At 38.1% G+C, this 19,056-nt stretch overlaps 1 protein-coding gene across 5 annotated transcripts in view; it reads right to left on the bottom strand.

Annotated features, from left to right (window-relative positions):
• LOC139964695 (alpha-catulin-like) overlaps window positions 1–19,056 on the bottom strand; it is a 185,658-nt gene that overhangs the window by 75,196 nt on the left and 91,406 nt on the right. For all 5 annotated transcript variants that reach the window (XR_011792069.1, XM_071966537.1, XM_071966540.1 and 2 more), the window contains exons 7-11: window positions 17,488–17,691; window positions 12,929–13,015; window positions 8,956–9,114; window positions 8,046–8,138; window positions 7,272–7,422 (exon numbers count right to left, since the gene is read on the bottom strand). Coding sequence is in view for 4 of the 5 variants with exons in the window: in XM_071966537.1 (XP_071822638.1) it covers window positions 7,272–7,422; window positions 8,046–8,138; window positions 8,956–9,114; window positions 12,929–13,015; window positions 17,488–17,691 (694 nt within the window). In the remaining variant the exon portion in view is untranslated. The remainder of the gene's footprint in view (window positions 1–7,271; window positions 7,423–8,045; window positions 8,139–8,955; window positions 9,115–12,928; window positions 13,016–17,487; window positions 17,692–19,056) is intronic.

The raw sequence follows: 19,056 nt of genomic DNA, 5'->3' as shown, positions 1-19,056 counted from the left end.
ACGATCGTGATGTGAAATCTAACCTTAAAAGCTTTGATAGTTTAAAGGTAATGATAAATAGTTATTCTTTTCACTAAAACAATCATGGATCATTCTTAATGATTCATCCTAGAATCATTTGAGGTCTTAGTAAACCTACATATATGAAAACTCTGAATTAATAATGTGTCTGAGAAGGAGTTTATTCAAGGCTTGTGAAGGAACTTGTTCTTACTTTTGAAAGAATGTCAAAGGGTCATGCTTCATACACTAAAAAACAATAAAATCATATACTTTATGTTCACATTTCTTTCCCCATCCCACTTATAGTTTTAGAGAAATAATGCCTAAGATATCAGAGGGTCGTATCAAAGTATTAACTAGGCTTCCAACTTGAGGCCACAGTCCATTAAATCAGCTCCCCGGAAAGAATGCATATGTAAACAGGAAAGACAAGACACGATGACCTGAAATATGAGAGTAAATGTGTCAAGGACTATTTAATGTTGTCCATGGATGCCATACATGATGTTTATGTGAAGTTACAAGAACATATTTTGGTACAGTTATTAGAATTTCGTTAAAACAAAATGGATACATTTTTACCAATCAGATACAGACTGAGGAGTCGACATTATTATCGATTCAATCTTGAAGGCACATCAGAGACGTGGCATAGATATTTTAAATGGTGAACATCTGATAAGACCAAAACATTTTCACAAATCTAACTATGACATAACAACACTGACATGTTATTTAACGTAATCCTTTTAAAGGACAATATGACTCTATGTGGTAATAGCAACAACCGATAGTATTTCATTGCTAACGTTACACAACCCTATTGTGCCCCAGCAGATGCACATGTCGCCACTCATGTAAGTAGAGCACTGCTTTATTAGTATATCAAGGCATATCTCTGCAACCAAAACGTAGCAGCCAATTGTCATTTGAGACTAAACACTTGAGGACAATAACAACTTCTGCCGAGGGTATTCCATGTGAATTAGGTTATATACCTGGCTGTGTCTGCTAGTTGAATGTGATGTTTGTTTTCGTCTGTGTTTTATCACCCTATTTCTTTGGAAAGTAACAGGAATGTCTAAAGAGTTTTTTAACAATTGATGTGGTAAATAGATCTACAGTTGCTTTTAAGTGCAATCATGATAAGAAAATCTAACCCCAGATGAGTTGACATTTTGCAGAAAGTTGTTGAAATGTCAAGTTCATCATTTTTTTTTCAGATAACTGTCAAATTCTTTATTTGGAAAACAGTCAAGAATTTAATATTTTAAATCAAAAACTTGTTGAATGACTTGATACCACAACTTAAACAATTTATCTTTTTTTCTATTTTTTGACAAGATATATTCTTGCTATCAGAATAATTTTCTGATAAAATAGTCAACTGTTCGGTGGAATTTACATATTCTTATCTTGATGGCACTTTTAAGCTCCCCTATAGCACTTACTTCATGCTCATGTATTTGACTGATGGGAAATATCTAAGTACACTTCCTTTAAATATTTAAGCTAATAGTAGATGATACTTTTGCTCCTCTATCTGAAGATAAGTCTCCAAATACAAAACTTAGCCAGCGATGCATATAGTAATGTGACATACAGGATGAGATAACAATCCCAAGCAGGATCAATTTGAGCAGTCATAACATGACACAAATGAAATTAATCAGATTTATGTTCTCAACACATTTCTGAGACTTTAATATGACAAAACCAGTGACATAGTTTTCGCTTGGATTCTGTGGGTTATGATTCATAACGCTGTTTTTTTTTTAATCTACTTTGCGTTTTGTTTCTTCGCAAAGGGGGAACTGCTCTATGAAACAGCATTTAATTCCTCAGTTCTTCCCCACATCTAGCTTGTTAAATAATGTATTGATATTTTCAACAGAAATATCTAAACTAATATATACAGTCTGAAATACTTTGCACAGTAGGAGATGCAAAACTAGAATATAACACGCAAACGTTACTTTCCTTGACCATAAAGCAATGGTTCCTGCTAATTCTCCTCTGTGTTTCTTTCAAAATAGTTAATTGTAAACTTGTTTGCTTTTCAGTTTCAATTTTCTTTGTATAATTTATATTGTAGCCTACTTGTATTTTTGCAAATATGGAAATAAAAATATCCAATTAATTTCAAACTAATAAACAGATGCACTTCCTATCGACTAAAAACAGATGTAAATGTGATATTTTATTGATGATGCTATAAATAACTCTTCCTATAACTCATTCTTAAACTACCAAATGTACTCACATCTGAGATGCTTTGTAAAATATGTCAAAACATAACCCCACCCCAAACACATCACATTTCTACTTTTATTATAATATTTACAATATTTTATTTCTACATCACATTATGCCTGTTTCTAAAAGCTAATCCTACTGAGCTTTTATTCCTATCCCATTAGCCATCATGCATACGAAACACTAAATGCTGCAGCGTTTCCATATATGTTTTATTATTTTCTTCATTAATTTTTTCCATATCAATATCTTACCTTTCTTCCTCTTTAAACAAAATGAAGACTAAAACCTATTAGCCATAAATTATTTTCTCCAAATTTGATGGTTCTATATTTCATTTTTTCCAAGTAATGTCTCTAATCATCTTAACAAAGTTGTTACTACATTTTTTGATGAGAAAATTACAGAAAATCTACTCAAATAATCTGTCAAACCGATGAAAGGAATACCTCGCATCAGAAGAAATATGAGTAAACATGAGTAAAAGCATAGATTAGTATTTATCGGAGAGAGACAGTTTTTTGTTAGTCGTCTGACATTAAGAGTAATTAATATATGGTATGTCACATGCAACATTTTGTTTTTCTTCCAATATTTCTTGATAATTTCACAGTCATTTTTCGTTGTTGTTGGATGCTGGGGGGGGGGGGAGTTCTGCAGCATTCTGCATGGTACGTAACCTTATGTGCTGGGCAGTTTCCAAACAAAAGGCTCTGAAGACTTGATTGAGTCTAAATAGCCATGTGTGCTCCATTTTATTTAACATTTTACTTTATTGATTACAACACTTATTTTCTGTTATGTTCTGTTATTTTTCTGTTCTGTGGCGCTGCTCGCGTGGCGACACAGCTTGCAGTTTCCTCTCAAATTCCATGTTTCATCGTTCTATTGTCGCTGTTTTATCCACCGAATGCTGTCAATATGTGCTCTAAGTGGATGTTTATCGTTTTGTTGGTTGTGTTTTTGACTGTTTGTATCGTTTCCCACGGAAATGGCGAGGTTTTTCATAATGGCCACCGGACAGTCTTCTATTACACTCCATCGGAACTTCGCGCAATCGGTACTAGATGTGCAGTCGGTACAGGACTACCAGATATGCGATTACCAAAAGAGATGAGGCGACGAAAGCGTGGGAAAGCAGGGGGTGTCAAACGAAGGAATAGTCGGTGTAAGAACCGGCCTTATTTACCCTCAATCATAATGGGAAATGTTCAGTCTCTCAGCAACAAGATGGATGAACTTTGTGCGAGTGTGAGATATTTGTCGGACTTCAGGAATACTTGTATTGTGTCGTTCACAGAGACATGGTTGACAGGTAACCATAGTGACGATCATGTTAACATCGACGGATTCCAACTGGTACGTGGTGACAGGGATTTGGAAGCGGCTGGTAAATGCAGTGGGGGAGGTGTGTGTGTTTACGTCAACCAGAAGTGGTGTCACCCAAATAATGTGTACAGAAAGGACTATGTTTGCACCCCCCACCTGGAAATGTTAACTGTTTCTGTACGGCCATTTTATCTACCGCGGGAGTTCTCACACGTTTTAGTCTGTACTGTTTACATACCGGACAAGTCCGTTGCCAAGGCGGGTAGTGCTGAGTTGATTAAGGCCATTCAAGATTTTGAAGCTAAAGCCCCTGATGCCCTTATTGTGGTTAATGGAGATTTCAACCATGGATCAATGAAACACCCGGGATTACGGTTTTATCAACACGTCAATTGTCCAACAAGGGGGGAATCGACTCTGGACCTTTGTTACACCAACGTCAAAGACGCTTATGTATCATCCCAGTTGACTAAGCTTGGTGAAGCCGACCATGACCTTGTTCTCCTGTTACCAAAGTACAGGCCTGTCGTCCAGCGTGAAAAGCCGCGGGTAATTACAATCAAACAATGGTCGGATGATGCCCTGGATCAACTCCAAGACTGTTTTGATCGCACGGACTGGGAAATGTTCGTTGACACTGCCGATGATATTCACGAATTAACGGACACCGTCAGCTCCTATATCAAATTTTGTGAGGACGCCATCATTCCCACGAAGAAAGTCAAATGTTACCCCAATAACAAGCCATGGATTACTAAAAGGGTGAAACAGTTGATCAATAAGAAGAAACTGATATTCAGGACGGGTTCTAAATATGACTTGAAGCTAATTCAGAAGGAGATTAACTCTGTAATCAAACAAGAGAAAGATGCTTAAAAACGGAAAATCGAAAATAATTTCACAACAAACAACATTAGGGATGTGTGGACCGGCATGCGTTTGATGAGCGGTTATACTAACAGTAGCTCGAAGCAGGGCTCATTACCAGAATACTCCCAAACCTACGCCAATCAACTGAACTCATTTTATAACCGGTTCGATTGCCACGATTTCACGGATGAAATCGAACGTATTCTCAGAGTAACTTCCGGGGAGTCCGCGCCTTTCCTAACCATAACAGAGGATGATGTACTTCGAGATTTCTCCCGGCTGAACGCATCAAAATCAGCTGGACCGGACAAACTCTCACCGCGAGTTTTGAAACTATGTAACCATCAATTGTCATATATCTTCACCCACATTTTCAACTTGTGCTTTAGGACCCAGTGCATCCCTCGCCTATGGAAACAATCCTGTATTATTCCGGTGCCCAAAAAGTCAACTATCACCAGCATGAATGATCTTCGTCCGGTGGCGCTCACTTCCGTAGCCATGAAATCATGTGAAAGATTTATATTGCAGTATATCAAAAGGCTAACTGTAAACCTAATGGATGATCACCAGTTCGCATATAGGAAGGGACGCAACACTGACGATGCACTCCTGTTCACATTGGACACATTATACTCCCATCTCGAAGACTCTAAATCTGGTAAAGTCTCCGCTCGCATCATGTTCTTTGACTTTTCATCTGCTTTTAATACGATGCAACCTCATATTTTAGCTAACGTTTTACTTGGATCTGATGATGTGCCACATGCTTTGGTTCGATGGGTATTGGACTATCTCACTAACCGCTCACAATTTGTACGTATCGGTCGTGATGTTGTATCTGACATTATGGAATGTAGCACTGGAGCACCACAGGGCACTGTGTTAGCACCATTCCTATTCACTCTGTATACCTCCGGAATACGCTCCACTGACCTCAGCTGTCCGCTCATCAAGTTCGCGGATGACACTGCTCTCGTTGGCCGGATTAAAAATGACGATGACCGGATCTACCGTGAACAAATTGCCAATTTTGTTGCTGAATGCGACAGGAATTATCTCCATCTTAACGTCAGCAAGACGAAGGAACTCATTATAGACTTCCGGAGAGCGAACAAGATAGTGCCCGAACCTGTGGTCATTGACAGTAAGACAGTGGATAGGGTAACTGAGTACAAATATTTGGGTGTAGTTATGGATGATCAGCTAAAGTGGGATGCACATGTTGAGTATGTTGCCAAACGTTTGAAACCACGAATGTATTGCTTGAGGAAATTAGTCTCTTTTGACGTGAACCAGAACATTTTATCCATTTTTTACAACTCTATTATTAGTAGTGTTTGGTCATACTGCATAACTTCCTGGGTTGGTAACATAAATAAGACATCCAAGAAAGTGTTAGATGATACTGTTATACGGGCAGGTAGGGCTGTTGGGAAACGCTTGCCAATGGTTGACGAGGTCTTTGATAGTCGGGTTAATGATAAGCTTCATTCAGTTCTCAAGGATATCGATCACCCTCTCCACGCTCCATTAAATAATTGCATTATCCCTCGTAGTGGGAGGATGAGACCTCCGAAGGCTCATACTAATCGTTACCCCTCATCTTTCATGGGACAAGCTGTTAGAATTTTTAATGCATCTTTTAATCGCTAATCTCTTGCCTTTGTCTTTCCTTCTTTCATTGGGTTCTTATCATATTTACCGTTTGTGATTTGTTTATACTTTTTATTCCTTGCCATTCTGTGAGCTTCGGCCCATCTGTTCCTGTTCCTTGTTATTAGCATTTCTTATGCTTTTATTGTCCTACTGTTTGTTCTCTTATTGTTGTATAGTATCGTTTTTATATCTTACTGTTTTATCTGCAAGCATGTAATTTCCCTATCGGATGCAATAAAGTTTATCTTATCTTAACACTTATTTTCTGTTATGGAGATGGGTTTGCGAATGCTGAACCTAAAATGTTGAGGCCTACAACATGACCTAAATGATAGCATTGGTTTCATTGTCAAAATGTGGATACTTTACCTTGAAAATATGGAGGAGAAATGGTTTCAAATCCTAGCGACACTATGATGTCATAGATTTAAAAAATATCAGCACGAGATTCTTTTTCTCAGCTGTTTCTCCATCAGATAAGCTAAAGATGATGGCTAGGTTTCTGTATCCTTCCATACTATCATTGTTGCATGTGCTTGCTAGTATTAACTTTATGGAAGAATCAAACAAAGATTCCTGACTTCCTGGCAATGAAAGCTTGTACCAGGGGCAGGGGGCTCGAGGGGGGAGGGTGAATTGGAGAGGGGTGGCGTGCCCATTTTCGCTAGGTCCTTCTACTAGTAATTGACTGTGTTGCAAACCTAGGCTGACTTGGCAACTGCTCACATCTGACTTTTTTAGAAGTTAGCAGACCTCTGGAGATAATTACTTTAGTAGATTTCTGCCGATAATTACATCTTATGCGATTAAAATCCTCATATTTTGCACACGTCTATTTCCGTGTTCATAGAAACACTGACGTTCTCGTGGAACCGGAAATAGCAACTTTTATTCCTTCCACCCATTGTGACAGTAGTGTCAAAAAAGTTAAGCCATTTGATGCTGTGTGCACACTGTCTTCTCAAAAAAACAAAAAAAAAAACATAATAAAACAATGTTATAAGCCCATTTCTTTCAATGCTTACATAGAATATTCATATGCCTCATAAGATTTTAATGTAATTATCCATGCGTCATTGACAAGTAATGAGGCAATACATTTTAGCACCTTTGAGGAATGACGTTCAAATTATCATCCTCTTACAGCGACTTACTTATCTTTCCGTGAGAGACTTCCATCATCTCCTTGACGTATGATGACAGATCGTTGATGATCGCCTCCCAGGTGTCGACCAAAATATCGAGATTTTCTTTGGCAATTTTACTGCTCGGGTACTCCAAGAGAGCAGAAGCAGCGTAAGTCACCTGAAAGAGACAACGAGAGGCACGGTGATGATGAGGGAAGTGAAAATAAATGGTCTCCTGGAAATCCTAGAAACTAGAATCTCTCAAGAATGGAATTTTGTGGGAAAACCCACAGGTTTGCTCCCTTATTTTGTATTATTTCATACTCATTTCTAAGATCAGGGATGCCAGCAGGGTTTGCCCCTAGGGCCTGAAAGTTGTGGGGACTTGGATGTCCCAAAGACTATCTAAGCTAAAGTTCGGAACTTTATGAAAAAATCAGAGAAAAAAATTACGGTATAGGCCTCCAATTTGCATATGCTACAGTGTGTTAGGATATTAGTTAGAAATTCGCGGAAAAGCTCATGCCTGTTTCAACTAAGACGGAAAGGTCGTGTGGAGCCGAAACCAAATTTCAAAATCGGGAAAAAGCCGGAATTCCGTCTATTGCCGGAATTCTGGCATCCCTGCTATGATACTGATATCTTTGGGCGCAGTATAACGAGAGCTGATCAAACCCATCTGTGACACCTCAGGGACATTCAACTTACAGTAGCTGTCCTGTCTAGTCAGGGATTGCTTGCATGAATCAATATAGTTACATCCTGAAGAGAACATTTTTTCTGTGTTTCTTGCAAACTTACCAGCGGTGCCAAATTCCTGAGATTGTCTCCCGTCATGTCCAGACAGACTGTCAGAGATTCAGATGGTGTTATGTGAGACAGTAGTCGACATAACTGTGATGAAGAAGAATAGGATTATTACACCCCAGTTTATCTACAACTTTAAGAGAATAATGCCTCATCAGCAATGATTTCAGGCAATGAATAAGTTTTCAGTTTAGAGGAGGAGAGGGAAAGTGAGAGGGCAAGGAGATGGATGGGGGGGGGATGGATAGTGATAAAACACAAACTCCAGAAAACTATTTAAATTTGAAAGCATCACCCAAGTTACAATGCTTACTAAAGAAGAAGGAACTGAAGAAGGAAGGAACTAAAGAAGAAGGAACTGAAATCCCCACCTCCCAGCCCCTTCCCCCAACTCTTTTCATGCATTTTCATGGACAAGCTCCTTGCAAGTATTAGCTTCACTTACCAACTCTACCAGACCTCCCCCTCCCCCTTTTCCACTACCCAACATTTTCAAAATTATTGATTGTTCCATAGCTTTGCCTGTGTATGTACTACCATGAGTAACCCTCTGTCCTGTTGCTGCAGTATTACCTATACCCATCCCCTCTCCCACCCCCCCCCCCCCCATGAGAGAAGCTTCTTGCAATACTAGCTTTACTATGACCAACCTGAAGAACCTTTCACAGATATTGAACAGTGCCACCTATAAAGGCCTTGTTGACTAACATATACAGATACGACATATTTATGAGACCACATATCTCAGGAAAAAGTAGGTTACGGTGAAGCAACTCCATGACAAGATGATGATGGCAGTAATCCATTCAGCATGCACGTCTGCAGAGAGTTCCCACTTGTGGTTTGCGTACGGTACGTAAATGGAAGCTTACAGAGTATTAGCAAAATTACAGATAGAACCTACGTCTTGTACTTGGTCAGAATGTTCGTGGAATTTCTCCGAGAGTTTGCCGAGCTTTCCCTTCTCTGCAGACGAAGCTGCCTCTCTGATGTTAGTAAGAATAACATGATCTTCATTGGTGCGGAAAATATCAGCTGCTTGCCCAATCGCTGTCGATTGTAGCTGGAAAGGAAAGGAAAGGAAAGAAATACAATAAGAAGGTTTCAATAATTGTAATTAAGAGAAGAGGGAAGCCAGGATGAGCATGTGAAGTTACACCATTGGGAAGGGCTAGCACAAGATAAAAAAGCCTTGTGCTCTCCCACGGGGAGTGTATCGACACGGAGAGGTGGTAAACCAAGCAAGGTGACAGAGACGAACGTCACAATCTACTCTATATACATGCAGACAACCTATGAAGAAAAACATTTATCTAGGTATCATAGGTTGCCATGGTAACTGATTTCTGACAATTTTGTTCCTTCATATAGTTATTCCATGTATGTATATTCAAACAGATTTTTTTTATTTGGTGAAATGCTTTGCTGTTCTCCATACACCATGATCGGATTTGATCACATATAAACTGAGTAACATTTCTTGGCCTTGAGTTCCCTGTCATACATCTTACACTATAAAGACCCTGACAATGTTCTTAAAGCATCACTGTTAGAACCAGTTCTTATTTACTGTAGTTAAAGGTGTGCTGTTCTCCATACACCACGAAAAAAAAACCCAAAACTGAGCAACAACGGCCTTCCTTACCTTTAATATGTCCTATGCTCTAGAGATTATGGTGACATTTTCTTTAGCAAAAAGGTAAGAACAGCATTTATGGTTTACTTAACAGTGAACCGCTCTCCATACACTAAATGACTGAACTATGTAGAAGAGAAATGCAAACTAGGAGAGGTTTAACTGTCCTACAAAACTAGGAATAGCGTTGCTATGGTTTTTATGTCCCCCTCCCGACTCCCATATTGAAAGTGCCTCATGTCTGTTCAGGGACAAAGTGACTGAACCATGTAGAAGAGAAATGCAAACTAAGAAAGGTTAAATGGTCATACAAAACTTCTCACAATACACTACATAACAGTTACTCACTAAGATCTTAACAGGCAATTAGTTTAATACACATCTCAAACCCAACTTGCAACAAAGAATTTTCTATCAAATTTCACATCATGGAAAACAATATACATGTATTTATATACATTTGTTTTGTTTCTTGTTTCAAGATTCAGGTTAAAAATTGATAGATATTGAAATCTGAAATTTCTTTCCATTTTTTTTGCCTACGTTGTATTATATTGAATTATTTCTGCATGACATTTATGTGTTTTTGCTATCATTCTAAGGCCATACATAACTTTGTGCCTCGTTTTCCTGATAACATGCAACATGACCCTCCCCCTAAAGCAATTCAACCGGCCTCTGTACCACTTCAAAACAGAGTGGTATTTACCCTCCACCTATTTCTGACAGCTTGTAATGTACTTCCCTGCAGGTAAATCTGATTCATTGTACATATTTCAGGGGGTAAGGGAAGGTTTTCTTTGGACAGTTAAATGTGTTTGCACTTTTATGATGCATGTGATCAAGCATTGGTCTCTCTATCAATAATTGTATTTTCCTTCAGGATGCACAGTGATATATGAATTGAGATGATCAAGTGATGAACCTTCCAACCCCCCTCTTTCCCCCCCCATCTCCCTCTGATGGGGCCGGGGGAGTAAATCAGGTAGAGAGGGTGAGTACTTGATGAAAAATTCACAGAAGAATAAATTAGGTAGATAAACTCAATGATAGCATAGTAGCCCTGAAAATGATGTTGTTCTTAAAAGGTACTTCTGAAAGCACCATACACAATTAGAAGAGCCTAAGTCTGTTTTTTTCTTTTCTTTTACTCCAAGTGAATGCACAATCACTTAATGCGGTACACATTAATAATAATAATCATAATAATAATAATAATATACATTGCAAAAACAAATTTTGTATGGTCTGTTACATATTCAAAAGTCTGCAGTTAATGCCAGTTGATATAGGTAGACAAGGAACCAGTTGCAGTACAAAGCTAAATGAGAAAAATCTACGTGAACAAGTTTTGGACAAACTGAAAAGGCATTTCTAAGCTCTGGAAAATTTAACTTTTCCAGGGGTTCTTTTGCTTAAAATGATTGAGACTTTCGACATTCAGGGCATATTTAAATTTAAAAAAGTAACTCATTAATATTTGGCTTGGTGTTTATACTTCTCTTGCAAACAAAAAATGTATATATTAAGAAATTACGAAGTTCTACGGGTGACAGTTAACCTTACCAAAACCAAAAAATAAATATCTTGTTTGGAGACAAAGAATTGCCTATTTTAAAAACCGCATTCCAGCATTAAGGATAAAATTTGCAGTAACGTAGCAGTCCCCCCCCCCCCCAAAAAAAAGTGCTCGATTGACTCCTCGTCAGTTTTGCAAAGGGAACAGAGCGGAGACTCTGACTTCCCCATCAAAAAAAAGCCTATTGGTACCTAAAAATCCTGTGCAGAAACCTGAACTGAAAGAATTGAAGCTTGGCCTCAGAAAGAGTGCTCCAAGGAATACTAAATATGCGACGCCAATCGTGCTCAGTAATGTCAACAAAAGTATTTTACCACTTTGTGAATGGCGGTAGGCGGCCTAGAGATCCTTTTTGAGGTAACGTGAATAGCAGAATTGGGAAGGCAGAGTAAGAATGGATAAACCTTTCATGAAAGTCAGAAGACAGATTTGAAAAGTTAAGATTACTACAACCAGCCCTCTTCCATTCAATTGGAAGGGCGTTCATTAAACCCTCATAAGTCGTAAACGGAAACTTGAGCACTCGGCTTGTATTTATTTGCAAAAGCATTACAAGACAAAGGAGCACCATTCTCATCAAAGAGATCTCCTACAAATAAAATCCCTTTTTTATACAAAATATTATTAATGGCTATATTAATACCATCAAGTATTCATCGCCGAAAGTATCTGTGGGTGGCATGTAAGAGATATCACACCACGCCTCACAAAGTTGTTTAATAAACGGCTTGGAATGTTCTTGATATCAAATTTATTACAATTGCATTTCAAAAAACAGTGTTTTACCAAACGATGATAAGTAGAGATCAAAGAAAATTTTCCAAGGTCCATCCATATCATTTGTGTAACGGCAAACCCAGGTACACTTCACACTTTAAACAAGACTCTCAATAAGAGGTACCTTTAAACCCCCCTCACCTACACAACTTATTATCGATGAACGTTTAACTTTGTCTGGATTTCCATGCCAGATATTATCAAAGATGATGTGCTCAACTTCTTTAATGAAGCTTTTTGGCAGATTTTGGAAGAATTAAGAACAAGTATACTAGTTGAGAAAGCGTGAGGCTTTTAACAATTATATTCCTTCCCGTTGGGGTTAAATCTCCAGTAGATCAGATACGTAAACAACTGTTAAGTCTGGATAGTTCAGGAATGAAATTCAAATGAAATAGATCGTCGCATTTATTAGTAAAGACGATGCCTAAGAAATTTACTGGACCTTGAGTAAGTTGAATGCCAAAGTCATCAATGAAGAGGCAAGGTCACTAATTGTTGCTGAAGTTTATCATTTTCTTCTTTTTCTCTATTTTCTCTATATTCTCTATATTCTCTACTCGTGAAACTAATATAAATATTACTTTAACAGAAATACTCAATCCAAAAACTCAAAAAATGTTCATGTAAGTAAGTATTGATTTAAAGCAAACCAACGTGGATTAAAAATGGCAGCAAGGCTGTGCTCCAAAAATGGTGGAATATTTTCTTGGTAATCATCAGGGATAACAGCCATTATAAATCGTAACATTCAAAACTTTCCAAAACATTACTCCAGTTGGCAGCAAATTATGATACATTTTTATGATTAAACTGGACAAAAGATTCATCCTTTTCCAGCAAACTTTTCCTCTTAAGTGAAATATAAATCTTGACAGTCCTTACCTGTTTCCTAAGTTCCATTATCGTTCTCGAAATCTTTAATATTGCTGAATCCAATTCATCATCATGCCGAACTCTCTTCTGCTTGTCCTAAACACAAATGAAAGGATAAACCAAAGATGACATCATTATTTTAATATTCAGAAAACCTTTCGTAAAATTGCTCACTTTACCACCGAATGTTGCATTTTCAACAGTATTTTTTATACTTGTAACAAGAGAATGGGAAATGTCAAGCCCTCGTGAAATGAGGTCAAGAATTATCGCGAGGCCCCGTACCAGTAATATAAACAGATTTTCGGGCAGAATTAATTTGGAAAATCATCAAACCATTTACAGTTGTCACAAACATTACGGAAAATTGTCACAGAGTATGTGTACTGGCCTGAACGTCAAACAAGCTAGAAATGACTAAAAATTATCCAAAGTAATTTTCCTGGCAACTCTTGACTATCCAAATTATTTCTTGAGGAAGGAATAAATTACACGATTTAAATTAATTAAATTACAGGAAAGAGAAAATATTTCATGGTGATACATTGTTCATTGAAATGTTAACATGGGTGACCATTTTGTGGACTTGCTAGCATATTTGTGGGCAATGCTGATAGCCTTTAAACATTTGAGTGAGTATTGTTGTCAAGTGGCTAAGGCAGTGATCTAATGTTTACAGGTTCAAGTCCTGGCCAGAACATTACGTTGTGTCCTTAAGCAAGGCACTTTATCTCCATTGCCTCTCTTCAACCGGGTGTATAAATGGGAACTTGCGACATAACTTGTAAGTTTAGTTGCGTGCGCCGGTTTGTGGCTGTACCCTATGGGAAGTCCCCCGGGGGACACGTAGATGTAGGGCACTGTAGTGCCCCAGGGAGGGACTGTTTGAATTGTGCATGTACACTTTGGTGTGTGGGGGTGACAAGTTACCAATGACCAGTGGTTAGTGTTGTAAAGTCATGTGACCAAAGCCTTGACCTGAAACAATTAAGACTGTAAACCTTCAATTTTAACTTTTTAAATAGTAGACCCCCCTCTCCCCTCTCCAAACAAAAAGGACATGCTGCAGCGTTTTCTCACATTCATTACCAAAGTAAACTGACTGTAGGTGAATAAACTTGAACGTTCAATTATTAATGTGAAACTGCCTGGTCCCTGCAGGCATCCTTGCCACAGTGCAGACTCGCTTGCTTAAAATTGAGCCATCATTCAAATTTAAAAACGCTTACAATCCAAATTGAAACTGGCGGAAGATATTGAATTTAAATAAAACCTTTTTTTTCCAGAGGACATTCTGTAATATTTAAAGATTGCTCTACATCTGATCAACTCATTTAAAGCAAGATTCATGTAAAAGCCAAGAGACAGTTACGATACCGCTTCGGGCTGTTAATAATTAAAACTCTCGATCCTGCACTTTAAAATATAAATTAAATCTCCAATGATTCATTGAAATCTAAATACACACTAACATTTTTACTACTAATACCCTCTCTGCTCCCACCCCCTTAAAAAAATGCAGCATCTCTTGCGACTTCAGAATAAAAGGAGGGGAAAAAATGCAGTTGTGTTTTCAATATAAAAGACGACTACTTTTGAGTGGAAGCAAAGTTGTATTACGACAAGTAAGACAGATGACTAAGCCATGTGGGTTGAGACAACTTAACTGGCAGACAATCTCTGGGGAATGTGGACTTGTTGATAAACACACTTCATCAAAAGTTTCTCTCTCTATTTGACAGCAATCTTCGTCACCTATCTCAAAGGAGTTGTCAAAATTTTAAATAACGATAACCAGATACACGCAGACGCACAAGCAAAAGTATTGAGCAGTTCCCACAATTTTCACATGTATTTATTGTGATTTCTGGGGTCGGACTTTTTGGGTTAAGAAGATAAAAAGAATTGCACTTGTTTCTTGGACAATTGTCAAATTCTCTCTATATTGGGAAGAAAAAAATAAATAAAAAAAATAGAGAGCAAATCTTACAAAACTTTTTTTTTAAAGTTTCGACTTTCTTCATTCTCTTTAGATGGAGGACAAAACTTACAGTGAAAGGCAAAGATCAGATAACAGTGAAATTTCTCACCAATGGACGATTTTGAGATGGTTTGTTCTAACATGTAAATTTCTCTCATTATTAATTCACAACACAGTGTACTAAGGTAACGAGTGATCTGTGAATGCTAAATCAATCAAACTGGATTAAGTGATGACAACAGAAATGGGAAATTTTTGCATCGTGTATGGTAAGTTGAAAAGAGAAAAACAATTGTTTACCGGCATGACATTGTTACACACACTATTTTATTATTATGCAACTAAACAAACCTCCTGCAAACCTTTGCATTCATTTACAACCCTTTAGGGGGGAAAAAAAGTCTTTTGAACTTGAACAAGTTTTCTGAAGCTTGAGACAATATTAACCTCTAGTTTCCTGACCAACTCTAGCAAAGCTGAAAATGTGAAAGGATCAAAGGAGAGAACAAGTGCCAGCACATTCCTAAGAATGTCAAACTATTTTCTGCTATGAATTCCAGAATTTTGCCCACTTCAGATCTTCTTTACTTATCCTCTTACAAATTATATTTTAAAGTCCTCTACGGAGCTTCTTTCTAGCTCTCCCAACCCTGTTCCCTCATACCATTTTCCTGCTATGTATTCATTTTCACATGATGTAGCCTGTGGCAGTATATGAGCCAATAAAAGTTGTTTCGCAGTACAGAAAAAATAGTTATAATTATAAACAATTATAACAATAACAATAAATAAATAAATTGAAACACATGGTGGCAAGCTTCAAGTATGATAACACTATATCTGACAATTATCAGAATAGACTGATCAATCATAAATTATACAAATTAGGCTAGACCTTGGTTCATCTGCTGTGAAAGTGTTGTTGGCTTAATATTAGGCTACAATACTATGCATAGAATCTATATTTCATAGTAACAGACTTTTCTCAAGCCTACACTCATACATTGTGATACTTACATTATAGTAAAGTTACTATACAAATGTTTTTCAAGTCTTTCCCTAGCAGGAAGCTTAAAAATTCCTCATCAACATGATACCATGCAACTTAAATCACAAATCGTTACATATTTAAACAACTGCTTGTTCATTCTTATCCTGCCACAGTTCATTTCAGTTTCAATAATTAAGCAAACCTATCACATCTACAGTATGTCATTAATTTCCTTCACTCTAGTTCCCCTGGTTTCTGGGACATGAATACATCAATACCCTCAGAAAGAAGCTAATTTGCATATAGATGAATGAATAACCGACACAGTATGTATGAGGACTATACAGAAATGCCAATCTAAAGAAAGGGTGCTTCTCTGGAATGAAATTAACGTACAACTGTTCATAGGCTGAATGCTAGGCAAAGAGGAAATTATATAACACCCCCTAAGATGTGAAACCAAGGGATACACCAGCACCTTACAGGGATAACCGTGTCCAGACATCTGCCTCAGTTTAAAGACATTTTCTGCTTCGTATTATTAAATGTTCATCGATGGGATTGGTTCTGTCTGGGAAGCCTGATATGTTTGCTACTGAAGATCAGAAGTGACCAAGCAATTATAACAATTGCTTTTTGTTTGGAGGGGTAGGGGAGGGGTAGAGGAGGGGAGAAGAGGAGTAAGTTAAAATGTGGGTCTCCAGTATTTCTACCCAGGGTGCTATTATATGGGTCCTAGCATGCATAACCTGCACTGTTTACAGATCTTTGAATCAAAGAACCAAGATCTCGTGAAAGTGCTCACCAGATGAATTGGAATACCGACGCGCTCTGTGATTGACTAACTTCAAGGGTTCGTTTGCGCAGTTTGGCTGGACGGAAGAAAGTGCTCTAGAAAGCACAACTTGAGGTGATTAAAACAATTAGTTTGAATTGAAGCTAGTTTAAACGTTACAAAGATCTCTTATACAAAACTACCAATGAAATTGTATCTACTTGTGTGATCAACTCATGGTACCGTTATTGATCCAGTCACAGATTGCAGCTCATCACATTTTTAGAATTAGATAGGATCGATCAGACAACGCCCTCTGTTGATTTAGGGCGTTGCTGAAGCGTCCCACTGCATCAGATTATGAAAACTCTTGTAATCGAACTACTTTTCTGTACTTATACTTAAAAAAATTTCTCGATTCTTTTCAAATGAATTTTTGTTTTTTTCAAGTTCTGCAATTGATCTGCCTTGTAATGAAGGAATTGTCTCATGGAAAAATCTTTACATACAACAGACAAAATACAGCAGAAGTTGTGGAATACGATGGGTTTAATCTTAAATTTCTTTTTGATGCTGTACAACAGTGTAATTTTTCTTGTATTTTCCCCAATATTTATGCCGATGTCTCTGAATGAAAATAAATTTGGCAAATGGAAAGAGCAGTTATCAGTCCGCCAAAAATATGCAAATATGTTAGCTAATTTAGTTTGAATCTGATTGGTCGATAGTGATTACTCATTTTCATGCAGCATATGGCTTGAGGTCTCTCTGCACTTTGGCAATTACTTTACTCCAAACACGAGCTGGGAACTTAAACTTACCAGTCGTTTGCCTGCATTTTCGATTTCCTGTAGATCAACTCGAACCAGCTCCCCGAGCTGGATAATTTTCTCTCTGTGTTCGTGAGATGTGTAAGCCGAGTCAGTGAAGTCTTGAGAGGAATCGTTGACCTGGTGTAAGATATCCTGCAGTTTCTCCCTGGTGGCATGGTCTGCCAAGGTCACCCTTGCACCCTCCACTATCTCCTGCAAGGGGGGGAAGAGGTAACCGAACGGTGAGCGGATTTCATGACAGGAGAGGCAGAGACTATACTTTATAAAGAGAGATGCGTATTATGCCGCGCACGGACAGATATCCGACGATCGATAGAATGTATTCCCTTCGGAGACATCGGTTAAAATGCAAATGAAGAGCTAGCCAAAATTGTTGACAAAAGGGGTAAGCAGAAGAAAAACTAGATTATCAGCAATGTTGTGGATCAATTGACTTTGTATCTCAAATGAAAAAAAAAAGACAAACTGCCCCCCCCCCCCAGGTGTTTGATCAAATGTTTACTTTCTGGGTCACTAACCTAAAAGAAAACCATGCCATGTTTCTTTTAGTACCAGTTTGACAGAAATTACCTTATGTTGAGTTTATTGTATCTCTTTGCACCTTTGCAGAAAGCCCCTTTTGCACGCCCTTTAATCAACCGACAACTGTCGACAAATTTCGACCAGATCACATTAAATCCCTATGACGATGCTTTCACGTTAGGACCTACCTAGACCCCAAAATGTTCTTTGATCTAATTTCTTGTGTTCATTTTATTTGAAGACACTGACATGCCCATAAGCTTCATGGTGATCAATCGATGATAAACTCAGCAAAATTTACTCTTTCACTTGAGTCTTTCCCAAGGAAGTGCATGATAGGATCAATACTGTATCGGAAAACATTCGACCTTGAAGAGTCGGGCGGACAAGCACAGCAAAATATCTGCTGAAACAGCGAGAGTCATTAGAAATTGAAGGCTGGAGCAGTCTCTGAAACACTGGGAGAGTGTGGTGTGAGGAGGGGGGGGGGAGGGAAAGGGTGTGAGGTGATTTAAATATTACCTATCCCGTGTACCACTCTGTGAATGACAAAACCTTGGTTATTTCCTCCACAAAAGATTATAGCTGTCTTGAGTGCCACGCTTAACCAAGAATACCAAACATGGAAATGTTTGTATATTCAGCACTTGAAATATCCCAGATGGCATATACCCCCAGGCTTAATGTGGTCACTTAGCCACACCAACCCTTTTTCTCCCTCCTACCCCAAAACCCCAACCCCTTTACCACTCTGCCAAGAAATTGCAAGTAGAACGTAATCAAACACACTGCTACCTTCACTTACCGCTCTGTTCAGAATCGACTCCCCTACAGGTCTCACAGATTTCTTCACCTGTAAATACTGTTTTCACAGTTATGAAACTATGTACGCTGATAACCTTCACACACCACATTCTTAGAAGGAATTCTGCCCAACGAGTTGTCTGAGAATTCTTGAAAAAATTCTCTCTGGAATTAATAGCCGTGGGACATTAAAAAAACATGCCTTATCGATCGGTACAAAATAAAGAAGTC

The sequence above is a fragment of the Apostichopus japonicus genome, chromosome 23, assembly GCF_037975245.1.
Source record: "Apostichopus japonicus isolate 1M-3 chromosome 23, ASM3797524v1, whole genome shotgun sequence".
In the NCBI taxonomy this organism is placed as follows: domain Eukaryota; kingdom Metazoa; phylum Echinodermata; class Holothuroidea; order Aspidochirotida; family Stichopodidae; genus Apostichopus; species Apostichopus japonicus.
Note: the sequence above shows the minus strand (reverse complement) of the source record. Positions and strands in the feature narration are given on the sequence as shown.